The 17,394-nt window shown below is 36.8% G+C and overlaps 3 protein-coding genes across 3 annotated transcripts; 2 read left to right on the top strand and 1 right to left on the bottom strand.

Annotated features, from left to right (window-relative positions):
• Window positions 1-65: 65 nt before the first annotated feature.
• On the top strand, window positions 66-4,080 carry LOC126790524 (E3 ubiquitin-protein ligase PRT1-like). The gene is made up of 7 exons (XM_050516790.1): window positions 66-205; window positions 502-530; window positions 639-818; window positions 1,835-2,206; window positions 2,300-2,482; window positions 3,095-3,210; window positions 3,654-4,080. The coding sequence occupies exons 1-7, from the start codon at window positions 120-122 to the stop codon at window positions 4,023-4,025; spliced, it is 1,338 nt and encodes a 445-aa protein (XP_050372747.1). The 5' UTR covers window positions 66-119; the 3' UTR covers window positions 4,026-4,080.
• A 3,038-nt stretch (window positions 4,081-7,118) lies between these two features.
• Window positions 7,119-9,899, top strand: LOC126790532 (cyclin-dependent kinase inhibitor 5-like). The gene is made up of 3 exons (XM_050516802.1): window positions 7,119-7,627; window positions 9,052-9,255; window positions 9,367-9,899. Exons 1-3 carry the CDS (start codon window positions 7,254-7,256, stop codon window positions 9,434-9,436), a joined length of 648 nt encoding a protein of 215 aa, XP_050372759.1. The 5' UTR covers window positions 7,119-7,253; the 3' UTR covers window positions 9,437-9,899.
• A 3,697-nt stretch (window positions 9,900-13,596) lies between these two features.
• On the bottom strand, window positions 13,597-16,282 carry LOC126790533 (cytochrome b5). The gene is made up of 3 exons (XM_050516803.1): window positions 16,077-16,282; window positions 14,443-14,509; window positions 13,597-14,019 (listed from the first exon to the last, which is right to left on the bottom strand). The coding sequence occupies exons 1-3, from the start codon at window positions 16,161-16,163 to the stop codon at window positions 13,769-13,771; spliced, it is 405 nt and encodes a 134-aa protein (XP_050372760.1). The 5' UTR covers window positions 16,164-16,282; the 3' UTR covers window positions 13,597-13,768.
• Between the last annotated feature and the right edge of the window lie 1,112 nt (window positions 16,283-17,394).

The following is a 17,394-nucleotide window of genomic DNA, read 5'->3' on the forward strand; positions in this document are numbered from 1 at the left end:
AAAAACTATTCAAGCAGTGAAACGCACGTGTTAAGATTGATGCTGTATGAAGGGAGGAATCTCAGTTGAAGAAAGAACCATCTTCTTCTCTTGCGACTCTGAAAAAGACCCTATTCGATATGGATAACAACAAGGAAACCTTAATGAAGCAAGAAGAAGAAGAGCCTGACAATTTCCGAGAAGACTTTCAGTGCTGTGTTTGCCTGTCAGTATTTTCTGTCTTCCTCTTCAATTCCTGATATCTTATCCAATGTCTTTTATTGCTTTCAAGATTGAAATCATTCGTTTTCATCGATGTAGCTTAAAGATTCCATTTTGGTTTATGATTTAGCCCTATGTAAGTTGATGATAAAAATTCGAATGACCCTTGATCTCTGTGTGGTTCAATCTTGGATTAAAGCTTCAATCTTGTTCTACGGTGTTAAACTTGATATGAGCTGAACTTTTTTACCTGCAATTTTCTTTGGTAGTTACATGTCTCACTCTTCAATTACTTTTCAGGGAACTTCTTTACAAGCCAGTTGTTTTAGGTGAGGGATTACAAGATTAAGAGAATTTCTATTTTTTGTTTGTCTACTTAGCCATTAGCTCTAATGAATGCTTAGTTATTCCTGTTGAAGTCATTCTGTTGTTTGCAGGATGTGGCCACATTTCATGTTTCTGGTGTGTCTTCAATTCAATGAATGCATTCTATGAGTCCAGCTGTCCAGTTTGTCGGCACCCATATAATCATTTTCCTAGTATCTGTAATTTGCTGCATTTCCTACTCCAAAAATTGTATCCGACAGCATATCAGAGAAGGGAAAAGCAAGTGGGAGGTGTGTTTCAAAACTTTCACTAAGCTGCTTTACTGGCTATACCACTTTTTATTAGTTCTCTGCTCTCTTAATAACATAACAGACACACACACACACACACACACACACACTATTTTGCCTATATGTAATGTAATATGTGCGTGTATCTTGCGTTTATAATTATATATGCTTTTAAATAGTGAAAACATGTTGGTCTTCAATACCTCTATGCCTTTAAGATAATTTATTAATGCATTTTTTGGCAGACGAAAAGTATCCATTTGCTTACAATATTAATTATTAAACATGTGCATGTATGGTTCTTTTGACTCCTTGTGTACTGTAGTACTTAAGCATATGTATGCTTTAAGATGAGGTGATCTGTATCCAGAAATTTTGTATCCAATGAAACACAATGCCTGTAGATATATATATATATATATATATATATATATATATATATATGTAAGAATGCAAGAACTGTATTTGGTTCAATGACCTTCAGTTAATCAGGACTAATAATATGAGTAAATGCACACTAGAGGAAGGAACAGGAAATGGTGCCTTATTTGTTAAACTTAGTCAACAATACAATTCTTGTTTTAAAGGTGTGCAAATGCTTCTCCTGTATGTGAACTGTTCAAAAGGAATGTGTCAAATTTCTTCAGTTTATGCACAGACGATCTTTGATTTTGGGAATAATACATAAGTTGTATTTGCACCCCCTTTGTAGTTTCTTCGTCCTCTTTATATACATAAACTCATAACTAGAAACTTTTGGGCTGTCAGTTTTTATTATTATAAATATATAAAATATTTTCTTTTGGAATATTATGAGGTGAGAGAATAGCTTTTTAAATGTTACTTATGCCTCACAATTTTCTGTATTGCTCTCATAAGTTGATGTTCTCTAATATGCTGATGTCCATATATAAGTTCTTTTCCAGCTTGTGGTTCCTTAAAAATGCATTCTCATGGTATGCGACATGCTGTTGCCTCATCTAATCATTCACTGTATTGTCTTCGTTGGCTTCCAGATGAAGAGAAGGAAGCTGGCAACTTCTCACCTGAAGTTCAACATCCGCTAGCCAGACCATATCATACTGGGTCCAATATTCCTCAACCTTGTCCAGAGTCAAAGATATCTGAATGCTGTTCTTCTGGGGTAGGAGAATCTCCTTCACATGTAAATTCACCAGAAACAACGATAGACCATGAAGCTGATATTTCAGTTCTTCTGACATCTTCAAAGAATGTTGAACCAACTGAAAATGCAGCCATCGAAGAGCACTGTTTACATGGTAATGATCTTGATAATGGAACTCACAAGGAGATTTCTGTTTCAGATCTACTATGTGTTGCGTGCAAGAGTCTGCTCTTTCAACCTGTCGTTCTGAATTGTGGCCATGGTAACCTATATAACTTATAAGTTATAACTGTTATGATGACCTAAAAGTTGAGGTATATACCAATACTTACTAATCCAAACTTTTCTTTTGCAGTATATTGTGAATCTTGTATAATTATTCCAGAAGATGGAACTTTTAGGTGTCAAATTTGTCAAAGCATGCATCCAAATGGATTTCCAAGTGTATGCCTAATTTTAGAGCATTTCTTGGAGGAGCAATATCCTGAAGCTTATGCACAGAGACGAGTATCTTCAGTAAAACAAGCTGATAGTCAGGGTGAGAATCTAAATTCCATTATTTCGATGCTTTCATGTTTACTTTCTTTTTTATAAGTTTACATTATTATCTAGTATTTATGGATAACATCTCGGCAATTAAGATTGCTTTAGTAATTGTTTGTTTTCAAACTAGTCTAGTCAGCTATGCATCTGTGAAAGCTCTTTTCAATTGTCAACAAGTTATAGGGCCGAGATCTTCTTTGAGCTTCAGAGTTTTGATTTTAACAACATTCTTCTTTTATGTTCTTATCAACCATATTAAAGGCCAAAAGGGAATGACCACAACCTACAATTTATAAACTCAGGTTGAGGGTTTGTTTAGAACATCTTTAAGAAAGATGAAAAATTTTATTCTTTCTTTACTCAAACAAAGAAAAATGAGATTATAGTGAACAGATTAAATTGCATGGTGGAAGGTGAATTTCTGAAATCTTTAAATGTGCGGATGTCCACATTGATTCTGCAAGCTTTTGACTAAACCGAAGATTTTCCTAATTTTCAGATGTGTGGATGTTTTAAGTTTTTCATTTTTTATGCCTCTTTTGTTTTAGTTTTTCTATACCTGTTTGATTTCTGGTGTTCGTATGAGAATAACTTACTTTGCATCCAGTGAATGTTCGTCGACGTGTGGGCCAATCATCATCAAAACTGTTTGATGAGTACATCTCCGGCTGGTATGGTGTCGGGCCAAAAGTTCACTTTGGAATTGGTTGTGACTACTGCGGGGTAATGCCTTTTTATGCCTCTTGCCAACTTTTCATTTCTGAATTTTAGCACCTAGGGACCTGGTTTATTGGTTGCCTTTCTCTCAATGAGTAGTGCATTTAACCTAAAAATCACACCACTTGGTAGACGCCAAGATGAAGGATCAACAGCATAGGATGAAGAAGCTGCATCAACCTGGTGATTCGTCATGTGTTAAAATCTTTCATGGTGCTCATTGTTTCCCCAGCCAATTTAGGCGATTCACCAATTGCCTTGCAATTATTTATGTAATATATTTTTTTGAGCGATGATTTATAACTTTAATGTTAGAAGACTTCAGTAATATTCCCAACACATGGTTTTGGAATTGAGGTGGTTACATTATGTATATGGTGGATATATAAAATGATGCATGTTCTTTCTCACGAGCGTATAAATACTCAACTCTGTTCTGTTCTTTGCAGATGTCTCCAATTATTGGCGAGAGGTACAGATGTAAAGACTGTGTGGAGAGGATGGGTTTTGATCTATGTGGAGCATGCTATAAAGCCCCATCCAAGATCTCTGGTCGATTCAATCAGCAACATAAACCAGAACACAAACTTGAGATTGTAGAGCCAGTAAGAATAAACTTCCTTACCTACCAGTCAGATGAAGATGGTGCTGAGGTGCTGGAACACTTGGGAGATGTCCCTCCCGTTCCACTTCCACAAGAACCAGAAAATGGCTCTAACAATCAGCAAAATGATTCTGCTGCTATTCTGATGTCAGCTGATACTTCACGAGATCCAGATGATGATTTTAATGATTGTTTACCGGATTTGACTCAAGAATGAAAAGGTACCGAACAAAATTTTTAAATCAGACTATATTCAAAATTCTTTTCAGATCCATCACTTAGTCAATGCATAAGTAATGTGGTTTCATTTTGCTTTCTAGTAATGCGTGAGAAAAATATGTGCATTGAACTTGAGATACGCTTTCGGTAGGACATGAAAAAGAGAGCAACCAGTTGCAAATTGCTTAAAATTTTTATAGTCGAGAACAGTCTGTTGCTTCTTTTTGGTTTCAAATGCAGAGATTTCTACATTTTTCGTTTCATCTTGTTGCTAGATAAGTAAGCAGGTGGAACTTATTTTGACCTGTGAAGTTCTGTTTCATATCAGTTTTGTTTCGATTAGATATCGATGCCTCGATAGTTCTTCACACAATTTAAGATACAAGTTTGCTGCCAGAGACCCAGAGTTGGAGAATTTCTTTAGATTTAGGCAAGAATTAATGTGTTAACTGCCAATGCCATAGGACTATATTGCTTGGGAAAGAAGAGGCCATATGCTTTTGAAGTTGGTCAACAATTCCATTCTAAAAAAAGAAGTTATCCAGCAACTCGTGTGAGCGTTTTCACCTCTGTTTTTTTATTTGTTTTCCAAATCAAAAAACTTGACTTGTATAGATTCTTGATGAACTTGTTGCCTCGCTCTGGATTATTCGAGTAAACCCCAATCTTACATAGTCGCGCATTTGAACTATAATTTCGTCGCTCCACCTCCGCTGTCACCCCCATACCTCGGCACTTGACCGCTGCCTTTCTTCTCCGATGACACCATCCACCTCCGGTGAGAAACTATAGGATTGTTGTACCAAAGAGTATCAAAGTAATATAAGACAACAAAATACACAGCGGAAACAATTTGCCACAGCAGTAGCACTGCAGTAATAGAATCAGAAATAACAAGAACACGAGAGCCTACGTCCCGGAGCAGCAGAGACAAATTCACTATCAAAGTCTGATTACAGAGTTACACACACTATGAAACTCACACCACACACAACAACTAACTGTAACAGCTGCTCTTTTCTTTCTTATGTAAACTGCCTGAGCAGTTACACCTATAACTACATATTCCCAGCAGCTATTAATAACTACTTAGAATAGAAAACATATTGAGCCACAACACAACAAAGATGATCTGTCGTACTGTAAAATTGTGTGAAGTAGGTGATTTCCACAGGGGATTAATGTTTGTTATCAAGAGTTTGAATAAGAGTACTGTAATTTGATTTAAAAGAAGAAAAAAAAAAGAGCTCGAATAAGTAATGGTTAGTGTTCAACATTGTTATCTGCTAATCCAAGAGAGCTTATTTTCCTTGCACCATTTGCTCTAAGGCGTCTTGGTAAAATATCTTCGCGGTTGATCACAAAATGACACTAGTTTTGTCTTCTCATCTCATTCAATAGAGCTCTTGTTTGTTTTGAATCCCAGGACTTACTGATGATAGCTCTGCCGTAAGTACAAGGGCAAGTCCAAGATTTATCATAAGATCAACTTACAAAGCTTAGTGTACTGTTTTTACATCATCCTAACAATCATCTATACCTTGACAGGAGAATTTCATTATACTGTACACCCAATTTCTTACCCCTTCAACGTCACACGAAACACCTCAATGACCTTCCTTTTCGTGTTTATATAATCACAGAAGAGCTTACAATATGATCTTGTAGCTTCTTAAGAAAGTAACAAAAAAATAGTGTATGTAAGAAATTGCCATATTTAGCGAAACTCAGAAGAAGTAATTGTTTTCACATTTTACCTAGCCTGATTTAAGTTGTGAGAAAGACACTGCTGAATTTGATGGGAAGGGATACAGTTACAGGCTTCATAAGAGGCATTTGTTTCTACTGTAATTTCTGGGTCACTTTCCAAATCGATGCCCTGCCCTGCACCAGGTTCACTCTCTGGACCACTCTCTCTCTCTCTCTCTCTCTCTCTCTTACTGTCCGAATTGGGCTACATGACAATGTGTGCAGGCGCGTGTCGGTCAAGGGCCGGGTTGCGCGGGTGGCGGATGTGACAGGCTATAAGAGATGAAAAATGGGTACTGGAAAAAATAAAGAAAATTTTAAAATGTACTTTCCAACGTGGCCACTGAGAAGGGAATCCAATGACTTGTGCCTTTCAGCTCTGCAGCTTCTTCTCTTCAGCTCGTATCGCGATATCATGGAAATGTGGTAAAACTCATGAGAACTGCGATTTTGGAGATTTCAATTATGATTGAAGTAAGGGAGGAGATGTTCATTTATGATGAATCTCGATTATAGTTTGTTTTTTTTATAACGAAAAACACATAGATGATAGATTACACATACTATTTATTACAGTTTTCACCATGATCCGAACCAAATAGTGAAATATTATGAATTTGTTAATATCTCAAATAAGTCAAGCTAACTGTTTTGAATCCATACCACTAATATGATCCTTTGTATTAGGAATTTAGGATTATAAATCTTAACTCATATAAGTGATTGTACACTTAATTGGTATAATAAACCTTAGTTGTCTTATCTAAAACATAGCGCAAGTTAGTAACTAAAACAAAGGGGTTGAATTTCAACTCAATTTGTTTTCTTAAGTTATTTTCTTAAATTCAAAAGTATAAGCAATTTAGGTAGTAAAATTCAAAATCAAATTGCTTTGGTAATAATTCAAAATAGTATCTTTTGTAGTAATAATTTGAAAGAAACAGATAACACTTTGAGAAAATACAAAGGTGTACTAAACATCCCAAAAGAACCTTGTTTGGCAACAAAAAGAAGTTTTGCTCTAGTAGAGAAGCTAGATCTTATCCAAAATGATTGAATCCCCTCTATATGCCAAGAATCTAAACACCAAAAAAAAAATGAAACAGTCTTGTAAGAGAAATAGGAGCCAGAGAGAGAAGAGGAGAAATTGAAAAAGAGAAATTGAAGTGTGTGTGGGGGTCTGAAATTGTTGTCCTTAACCCTACCCTAGGCCTCTCCCTTCTTTTCCTTCTCCTACAAAACAGAGAGAGAGAGAGAGAGAGAGAGAGAGAGAGAGAGAGAGAGAGAGAGAGAGAGAGAGAGAAGGCTTGTTGTGTGTATTAAGGTACCAAAAAAACAAATTACAAATACCCACCTCCACCCACCCCCACCCAACCTTCTTCTCTCTCTCTGGACGACTCGATGAGACCCAGCAGCAACGCCAACAGAGGAGCCTGACCGGAAAATAACGACTACCAGAAGAAGAGAAACAGAAGAAATGGGCAAGTACATGAGGAAGTCCAAGCCCACCGGTGACGTGGCGGTCATGGAAGTCACACAGGCCGCCTCTCTCGGGGTTCGCACCAGAGCCAAGACCCTAGCTCTCCAGCGCTCCACCTCCTCCTATCTCCAGCTCCGCAGCCGCCGCCTCGAGAAGCCTCCTATTCACGTCCCCAAGAGGCACCACCACCACCCCAAGCAGCAGCCCTCGCCGCCGAAGCCCGAAAAAGTCGCCGAGGAATTGTCGCCGCCGAAAGCGGAGGAGGAGGAGGAGGACAATAATGAGTTAGGTGGCGGCGGAGAAAATCACGGCGAAGATGAAGAAGAAGCTTCGTTCGGTGAGAATGTGCTCGAGTTCGAAGGTAGAGAGAGGTGGGTTCTTCATTTTTCAATCTCTTTTTTCTTTTTTTTTTCTTTTCTTTTTTTCTGGGAAGAAATGAAATTGGGGATTTGGGGGTTTCAGATTTCTGGCCAAGTTGGGATTTTTTTATTGAATTCAAGTGTCGGGTGGTGTTTTGATTTCGACCCTTTTACATCTTTCCAATTGGGGATTGATTTTTATGGATTTTGGATCAAAACTTTACTGAATTGAGGACTAATTGCTTTGGGGAAAAGCTAATGGAAAGTTGTAAATTGAGAAATTCGGGTTGCTTTTTTGCATGACTTTGCTGTTTGATCGTGGATTTTTCTTTTGATAAAAGCTCTAATTTTTATGATAAAAAGCTTTGTTTTTTCCGCCAGAGAATTGAGATTTCCTTTTTTCTTTTTGTCTTTTTGGGTGTTCTTGCATGTACAGTTTGGTAGCACTGGAATTGGGAAAAGTAGTGAACAAGTAACATTGCTTGAATTTTACCGAATTGTGTAGCCCTTTGTTTTCGTTGAGAAAATCAAACCGAAACTAAATCTTTTGATTTTTTAAAGCTGTCTGCTTCAAATAGAGCAAAACTTGAATCTAAGTAGAAAAAAAAGTTAGGCTTTTGATTCACTGAGTTTTAGGGAAAACAAGATTTCTGTTTTGTGTTCACAACTTTATCACTCAATTTGATTTTATTGTTAAGCCATCCACTGGAAAATGAAGCTGAGACTAATTGAATGCAGTGCACCTTCCATTTGGAGCTTTTGTTCCAGTGCTCTACCAATGTGGTTCTTAAACATTCCTTTGCTTGTAGTTTTATCATTCTGTTATCTGTTGCCTTTTTTCCAAGGCTATCCATGGCCCAATACAGTTGAGAGGTCATTCAACCCAACTTGGAGCATAGGACTTAATCTCTTCATGTTCTCAGTTTACATAGGTTCAATATATCACAATCTAATTATCAAAACGATTCAGTATCTGGTTGATACTGGGTAACAGAGGAATGTTTCAGGATATAAAATGATTGATATATTGGTGAGTGATGCAAAACGAGGTTGGGGAAGGGGACCCAAGTTAGAGAGCTGCAGTGAAAAATATGGGATAGAAGTTGTCAAGTGAAAATTTTCACCTTACCATGTAATTGCAGGAATGCATCACTTTAATGTTTTAAAGCATTACAGCATATGGTCGGTCAAGTCTTGTTTAGTTGACGATACATATCAGATATCCTGCATTTTAAAGTGGGGGTATGAATAACAAGGATAATATTAGTTGTTGTCTGTCACTTTGTTAGTCATGTTATTGCATTAAACTTACCTATATTTGACTACCATTTGATGCAGAATTTGTATGCCTCTTTTTATAAATTTCTGTATCATCTTACATTAGCTTGGCTTGCTTGGTTTTGATTTTACATGGAAGTGAACTTCTTTTTTTACAGAAGCACTAGGGAATCCACGCCTTGCAGCTTGATAAGGGACCCAGACACCATCAGAACCCCTGGTTCTACTACGAGGCCTACTGATTCAGCTGATACTAACAGGAGAATACAGAACTCATCACAGAGACACATACCAACAGCACATGACATGGATGAGTTCTTTGCTGGTGCTGAAGAAGAGCAGCAGAAGCAATTCGTTGACAAGTTACTATTACTCTTTAACTCCTTCAAGTTTGAAGTTACAGTTTAAATCTCCTTGCATATTTTATCCTCTCCCCATTCAGTCTAAATTTACTATTATGCGTTTATCTGCAGATACAACTTTGACCCTGTGAATGATAATCCGCTACCAGGACGGTATGAATGGCAGAAATTGGATCCTTAGAAGACACACTAGCTCTCTGACAGGAGACTTCCTTTCCTGCTCATTATGGGTTGATCTTGGGCTTAGGATATCTAAACTAGCAGGTTTTAGTTTTTAGTAGTTGTGGTGATGGTGTTATTTCGATTTTCCGTCGCCCTTCTTTTACTTGTAAAGAATTAGGACTGGCTGAGATGTGTAGATTAATGGTCTGTAACATAACAATATGTTATGAGTACACAACAAATACAAAGCCCTTTGTCTAACAGATCATGTGGGAGAAGAGGAAGGGAATTGAAGAGGGTAGGGGATGTAGTAGGGTTTAGGGTTAGGTTCAGTCGATTAGGTGATCAGTCTATGTGGTACAGAAACTTACTTAGATTGGTCCTCTTTTTCTCTTGCACTGTAATTTCTTCTTCCCTTCTTTGTCTATACTTGTACTGATGCAACTTTAACTTTTGGAATAAATATCACCCTTTTCCCCTCATTTCAAGTTGTAATATTTTTCTTCTGATCTTGTTTACATCGGTTTTCTTGAGCAACACTATTAAGTACCAACTGCTGTTTCTGATATTCCCTGGTGATTCGTTTGGTGGATTTGACGGTAGTTGTAGGGTAGCGTCCAAGCTTTGATGCTTTATGGTTATTAGAAGAATCTTCTTCTACTCCATTGCACTTGAAAATTTAACATGTATTACCAACCAGAAACGTGAACATTTAATTGATTGAGAGCAACGCCTGTACCTCTTAAACTTCCTAAGCTTTTGTGTGGCCATATGAGTCATGGAGGGTGATGGACTGTGACAGTGGGAAAGTGAGTTGCAACCATTTGTTGCTTGAAACAAAGGCTTTATCGACTTTTCTCTAACAAGATACGAGGGAGATCATTCATTGTCTGGATGCATGAATGTTTGCAATTAGATGAGTGTAGAATATCCTTTAGCATATGCTATGGGGTTTATGTCTCGGTTTTGGGTGGATTAGGAACAATAAATCTTGCAGGTTGCTAAAACGAGGCATCTGAAACTCAAGTCTGTAACGCAGACTCACAAATTATCCGCGGATGAGGATGCACAAAAAATGTCTTGGATGATCACAGAAGTAGTGTCATTTACTAGGTAAGATTAAACCCTACATTGTATATGGATCAAAACTCAGCTCCTTGTTATAGTCAAGGTCTTGGAATGGTTTCAATTCAGGTTCATTCATCTATCTGCTGGTAATGAATTTCAGTCCAGAATCCTAGACACAGATTTCAGTAAAAAATTGCCCATCTTTGCAGCATAAACAGTAGAATGAAGAACCGTAAAAACAGTTAAAAGCACCAAACATGGTACAGTCTGATACTTTTTCCTTCATGATGAATTGATGATATTCATAAAGTTGGAGATTGCATCAGGAAAGTAGGAGTCAGAACTTCGTAGGTTCTGATAGCAACGCAGCAGGTTATGTGTTGCCTCATTTAGAAAGGTGTAACAAAGCATGGTGAAGTGTTAATATCAGGCACTTGAAATCACAAGGTAGCAGTGATGGGAAATATGATGGGGGTCGTTTGAGTGGAAGTTGGTACTGCTTAAATGGTATTGGATGAAGCCAAGGAATCTTCAATTTCCAATGATGATTTTCTGGTTTTCATGGAGTGAGGAAGGACTATTTATTGTTGTTATGTATTCAACTGTGTATTCATTGCTTTGCTTATCAATGGAAGACCAAACAAGGAAGCTGTCTCCCACATGCACCAGTCCTTTTTTTGGTGTTCATTTGTACAATCTAAATAGACATTTGATTGATGGATTGAATCACATAATGAAATATGAATAACCAAAATGATGTATACAAATAATCTTATGGTTGAATTATATATAACCGTTTATTTCATTACAAATAATTCTAAGAAAATTGGATTCTATGTTGTACCTGCTTTTGTTTTTTGTATGTTTTTATCGGCTGATATTTGATGATAAGCACGCTCACAAGTCACAAGCCACAAAGTATTGATGATTCTACCACAGCATGAAGAAGAGAAAACACCAACCATGCAAGAATTTGGACTCTATTTAGAGAATAGGTTACGGTTAAACATGCATTAGATTATAACATAGGGTTGACAATTACCGACCTCTTTGTCTTATATTACTTTGTTCGCGAATTTAAAGTTTAAAGACACAATTCATCTAACACTTTGCCCTGGAGGAAACGAGTTATAAAAATTTCGGTAAATTTCATCCATAGGTCACATGTTGGCAAAGACAAAGAATGCTTTCGCAAACAACATCATCAACCCCCCAAAGAAAATACCCCCATCAATTCCCCCTAATATAATTTCCCTCACCAATCTGTGGCGGTGGAGGTTGGTGAACTTGAAAGGAATTGAAGACGAGCACATGAGACAGGGTGAGGGTCTGGTAGGGTTACCATTAGATGTTAACATGTAACATGCATGCTTCTGGAGGAGGCAAATGCCTCTGCTTATCATCAGGCATGGACTCACTGTCTGGCCATTTCTGCATACATAACTGTTTAACGGTAAACTGTAAACCCTTAACAGTATTCCTTCTGATACACACATGACCAGTATCAGTCTCACAGTCACAGTTGCAGAGGCTCATCAATGCTCAAGGTAGCAGCCATGGATTCACAAATAGAAGTGTTGTATTGAGAACTCACTCACCTTTGGCTAGCCTCTGCATTGATCAATGATTATGGCAACCCCGGCCATAGGATGCTCTTCATTTCTTCAAAAATATTAAAACCTAGGTCCCATTAGGCCTTAGATATCATGACCAGGCTACTATTGTGTTTGGAATGATTAGACCCAATGATCATTGAATTATCCCCTAGCTAGTCAAAGATACATTGAAATTAGTATTTTCTTCTCTGAATCTATTCAAGTTCGAGCTTAGTGCTAGACTGTTAGTGGTTGTTCAAGAATTCTGCAGATTTACTGAACAATTAGTCTTTCTATTGGTGATTTGCTGCTAAATAATTCGAGACACTCGAAATGATGGTGGTTCAATCCCACCAAAATGCTATTCGTTACCTATAAAATGAAGGTGAGATTTTGTAAACCACATTACATTGACTTTGGCTGTAACTAGTTCTACACTAATAGCATAAGATATGGTGTATATCGGTGTGATAGCCACAAAAATCCTTCTGAAGTAAATTGGAGAACAAGTTAGAGACGACACCAAAATTTGAAGAATTGAAATTTCTGGACAAGGGTGGTTATATATCACTGTCAGTCAGGAGTAGAAAAAAGTTTGACAAAAGTGGGGATCATGGTGTGTTTTGGTTGCAGAACATGCATGGTTCAGGGTTGATTTCAAAAGCCTACACTTAAGGAGAAGTAGCCTGGAATGGATCCACTGCCGACCCCATCTTCCGTGCTCTCTGCTGCATCTACTTTCTGGTGATGGGTCTCCCATGCCATACCCCAGCCATAAGCTCTGGCCGACTCCTCTGTACTTGAAGAGTCGTGCTTCTTCTCAATTTGTGTTTTCCTTGTTGACACTTTTTCTCTACCTCCCTAAAAACTGAACAATGGGGCTGCGATTATTAGTCTGTTGTGGTGTTTCCTTTTGAATCTGTTGTAGTGTTTCCTTTTGAAATCATTCTCATTTCTAACTTGCGGAGCAAGCATCACCGGCAACTGTGTTGGATGATCTCTAACACATTCTACATTATAGCAGACAAAGCTTAGCCCGTCTGAATGATGCATATAAGAAGAGGACGATCACCTACAAAAAAAATCCCTAAAAACTGCAGTATCCCACCAATTCCTGCATATCCACTCCCAACATTGCATGCTAAATTCACAGTAAGAGACCAACGTGATAAAATATAGAACCAGAGGAGTAGGGTCATGCTTCTTCAGAAAGTCTCCCTCGTGGTTCTCTCACCTAAAAATATGAATGGGTGAAGGGGATTTCAATCTAAAAGACCCGACTGTGGAGCTATGTGTTATATGAGTACAACCACTTGTAGTTATAGGCTTAAAAGAGCATATCCCCTATAACCACACATCAAGATCTGAGTTCGCATTATCCATTTCCTTTTAACCTGAAGAGCAAAGAGAAAGACATAGGCAAATAGTGCACTACTTTAGGTTTACTATTATTTGTGCCAAATGATTGAAACATGATGGACTACGGGAGGTAAAAACTGCAAATAAAAGGATGATGAGACGAGCAAAGATTGTCAGTAAAAGAACAATCCAAATGCAAGAAATAAAGAGACAACAAATCAAGTCGATTGCAATCCTGATCGGGTAGTAAATATGTGAGTCATCACAACAGCTTTTGTCCTGTAATTTTAATTAACTGCTGGAATAACATAACCTAGAAGACTCTAATCTTAAGATGACTTGGTGTAAAGGCGGATGCCAAAAGCCAAACCCAATATGGCAATGGGGACAAGGAATTGGAGAAGTTTGATGATGAACTCCGAAGTCTTGTCTTGATTGTAATGAGGCTGTTTGGGAGGAGTGTATTCGGTCTTCTTGGTGATGGTAGAGACATCGATCTCTCCCACATAGAAGTCCTTCAACATGTCTCTGGCATTATCACTGTGACCAACATCTTCAAAATCATCAGTTGCATCCTTCCCTGCATTGGCACATAAACACATGAATTAGTGGTTGTATCTAAAGATCAGCATAGAGACCATCAACAATATGTCACACAAATTCTTGCATACGGATGCCCCCACACACCATTTTCATTTGGAATTCAGACATCAGATTAACGCAGACCGTTGATTGTGTTATTAGAATGGCAAAGTCAATGGGGTCAAAAGCATTAAGGGATGTACTTAATACATTAATGACTGAGAGAGAGAGAGAGAGAGAGAGAGAGAGAGAGAAATTCATCAAAGCCATTCACATTTGACCTATAATTAGAAATATGATTAATCATCTAAGGTTCTAACAAAACAACTTCATCCTTTACGGTCACACTCGTTTTATGGAGTTGTTTGAAGCAGTCCCAGAATTACAGCATCATGATGATATATCTTAATCAATTACATACCTGTAGCTGACAACAAAACATCATCACCACCAGGATGGTCCTCCATGAACTTGGTCACATCATAAACCTGTTTTAAGATATAATTTGGCAGTAAGAACATGATATCATTGGCAGACACATTGTAACATGGACTGCTGCCTAATATAGGTTAATTCTTAGTGATGTTTCTTCAAGCTGTTCAAGACTTCAAGTAAACGTTCTATTTCCTGAAGATGCACTTTTTAGCAGTTTAAGTATATGACACAAATAAAGTGGCTTATACATCAAGGCAATAAATTTAGTACTGTTTTGTAGTTGGTACAATGAATCCATAAATTTCATCCAGAATATCATGACACGGAAGAAAAAGGCAAAAGCATATCAAAGTTTGGCATTAAAAAAAGGCTGGCAAGGTCTATACTGACTTACTGAGTGATCATCTTCAACCCTACTTAGGACAGCTAAATGTAAAATGAAATATGACAGGAACAATAGATTAACTCAGAAGAAGCTAAAGAGCATTAAAGTTATTTTTGAAAGTTCTAAGATATAATTGCATCCTTTTGGCTTAGTTGAACACCACATATATGGTATCAATCTCATATTATATACAAGGAAAAAAGACAAGACATCTTGAAAATTTCCTCGACTATTCTAAAGTCCAGTACCCTATGAACATGTTCACAAACCATAGAAGGATGGTAATGACTATTTGGAAATTGATCATTTCCAGCTATGTGAAACACAGAAATGAATAAGAAGAATTTTTATTTTCAGTACCTCTTATTAGAAAAGTAATATTGGTTGATGGCTGATGTGAATAATATAATCAAAAGAGCTCTTCAGATTTATCCTTTTATTGAGTCAAACTATCATGGAATCTCATGACCAAACCAGATGTTCTGAAAAGTAATGAACCTAATCTCTCTTTTTATTTGAATCTCTAGAGTGAAGTTTGACAGAATAAGACAATGAAGAATATCATCTAAGAATTCTTTGTAACTACAGATTTTGGGAGTACACTTGCAAAGTTCAGGAGAGGGTGAGATCCCTCTAGCCAAATCACAAAGCTTAGAAGACGGAATGAAATTGACAACTTAGCCAAATCACAGGCATTGATAATTTGATAAGCAATCTAAGACCCAAGGAGAACATATATTCTTATGAACCAATGTCAAAGGGTTTGATTGGAACTGACCATTTTAAAGATCAAGGTCTACATCCCATCAATCTTGTCAGTTACTCTTTTCAGAATCAAGCTACTGACAAGCTATGAGAATGAACTCTAATCCGGGCTATCTCTACCTCAACACCGTTATTAATCTAAGTTATCTATCCGCATTTACAAACAAGAATTGAACATCGGATTGTAGGAGATCCAGTATTCTATCATAAAGGCTAAAGCTTGAGTATTAAATTGCCACAGATTCCAGGTTGACTTATCCCTATGAACATTAACATGCACCAGCCAACATAAACAAAAGGCAAAACAAAACAAGATCCGCAGTGTCCCGATTGTCAAACTTGATCATATGTATGACTAAACAAACATGCAAGGCCTTCAAATTTCCCCCTTTAAAAAATCAGATTCATTTGATGATCGAAGAAAGAAAAAGGAGAGAGCTTTATGTTGAAAGAACGGGAAAAGTGAGAACCTTGCCATTGATGATGAGCCAGCAGTCCTTTGGGGCGTTGTGGTCGGAGACCTCAGCCAAAGTGAAGACCTTTCCATCGCCACCCATATTGCTCTTTCTTGAAATCTCCGATGCAATCTGGGTGGCAAAAGGTTGTATGCTCCTGAACCAATGTGTAGATGGATCGGTTAATAACAAGGGTTGTGGAGGGGGTTGGTGTTTAGTCGAGAGAGTAAATAATGAGGAAAGAGAGTCGTGGTAGGTAAGATGGACTGGGTTGTGGCCTTGGTGGGTAGGCAAATTCAAGACCCAGAGCAATGGGGTTGGTGAGTGAGCTGTGTGATTATATATTTCTTTTTTTTTTTTAGAAGGAAAAAAAGGAAGATAATATTTAGCAAAATAACAAAGGTTATATTCATACTTCCTAAATTTGACAAAAAAAAACTTCCTAAATCGGTATTTATACATTTTGCTTAATGGACCTCTTATTCTCTTTAACAAAAAACAAAACTGTTTTCACCTTCTTAATTTTCCTGAAATACCCATAATCTAATAAATTAATTTAAAAAATTCTAAAAACTTTTCACACTTTAAAAATTCAGCAATTAAAGTTCTTTTAATTTTTGAATCTCATGAACATATAGTTATACTATCAAAATAACTACTATATATAAATTCATAAGTAAAACAACAAAAATAAATAAATTTTCTCTGATCAAACTTTGAAGATGGTGAGAATTGAGTTAGGTTAAGCAAGTATGATTATAAGCGCTTATAGTTTGTTAGGTTTTGTATCATGTACAGTAATAAATGTTTGATTTGAGTCAACCGGATGAGTACGTTAAGGATTATCTTATATCTTCTATTAATAAAACAAGAATGAGATTGCAATGGTTAAATTTTTGAACTATCAGAAAAACTCATAGTTTATTAATTTTCACAAAATTGAACTTAATATATATAAAATATTATCGTAATTTAGATATAAAACTGAAAGCAAAACCACACAGAAAATTGTGAGAGGGTAGAGAAAAAATTAGGAGCTTTTGCACACGTACATATAGAAAGATATTATAATGAAATCATTATCTTGATTTAATATTTTTCCTTTTTTTGGTTCAACTGTTTTGGTAAATGATATGAATATTAATTGTGTTTCCATATTTTAATTAACATATATGTTTATTGCTATATTTTTAATTAATATTATGTGTATTTATTTGTAATTTTATGTTAATTGAAAAGGTCAACAACAATTTGAAGAAGAAAAAACTAAATATCGTTTTTTGAGGTATGAATATAAGTAGACTTGTAAAATGGGTAGGGTATGGTCAGCACG

Source organism: Argentina anserina, chromosome 4 (assembly GCF_933775445.1).
Source record: "Argentina anserina chromosome 4, drPotAnse1.1, whole genome shotgun sequence".
Lineage (NCBI taxonomy): Eukaryota > Viridiplantae > Streptophyta > Magnoliopsida > Rosales > Rosaceae > Argentina > Argentina anserina.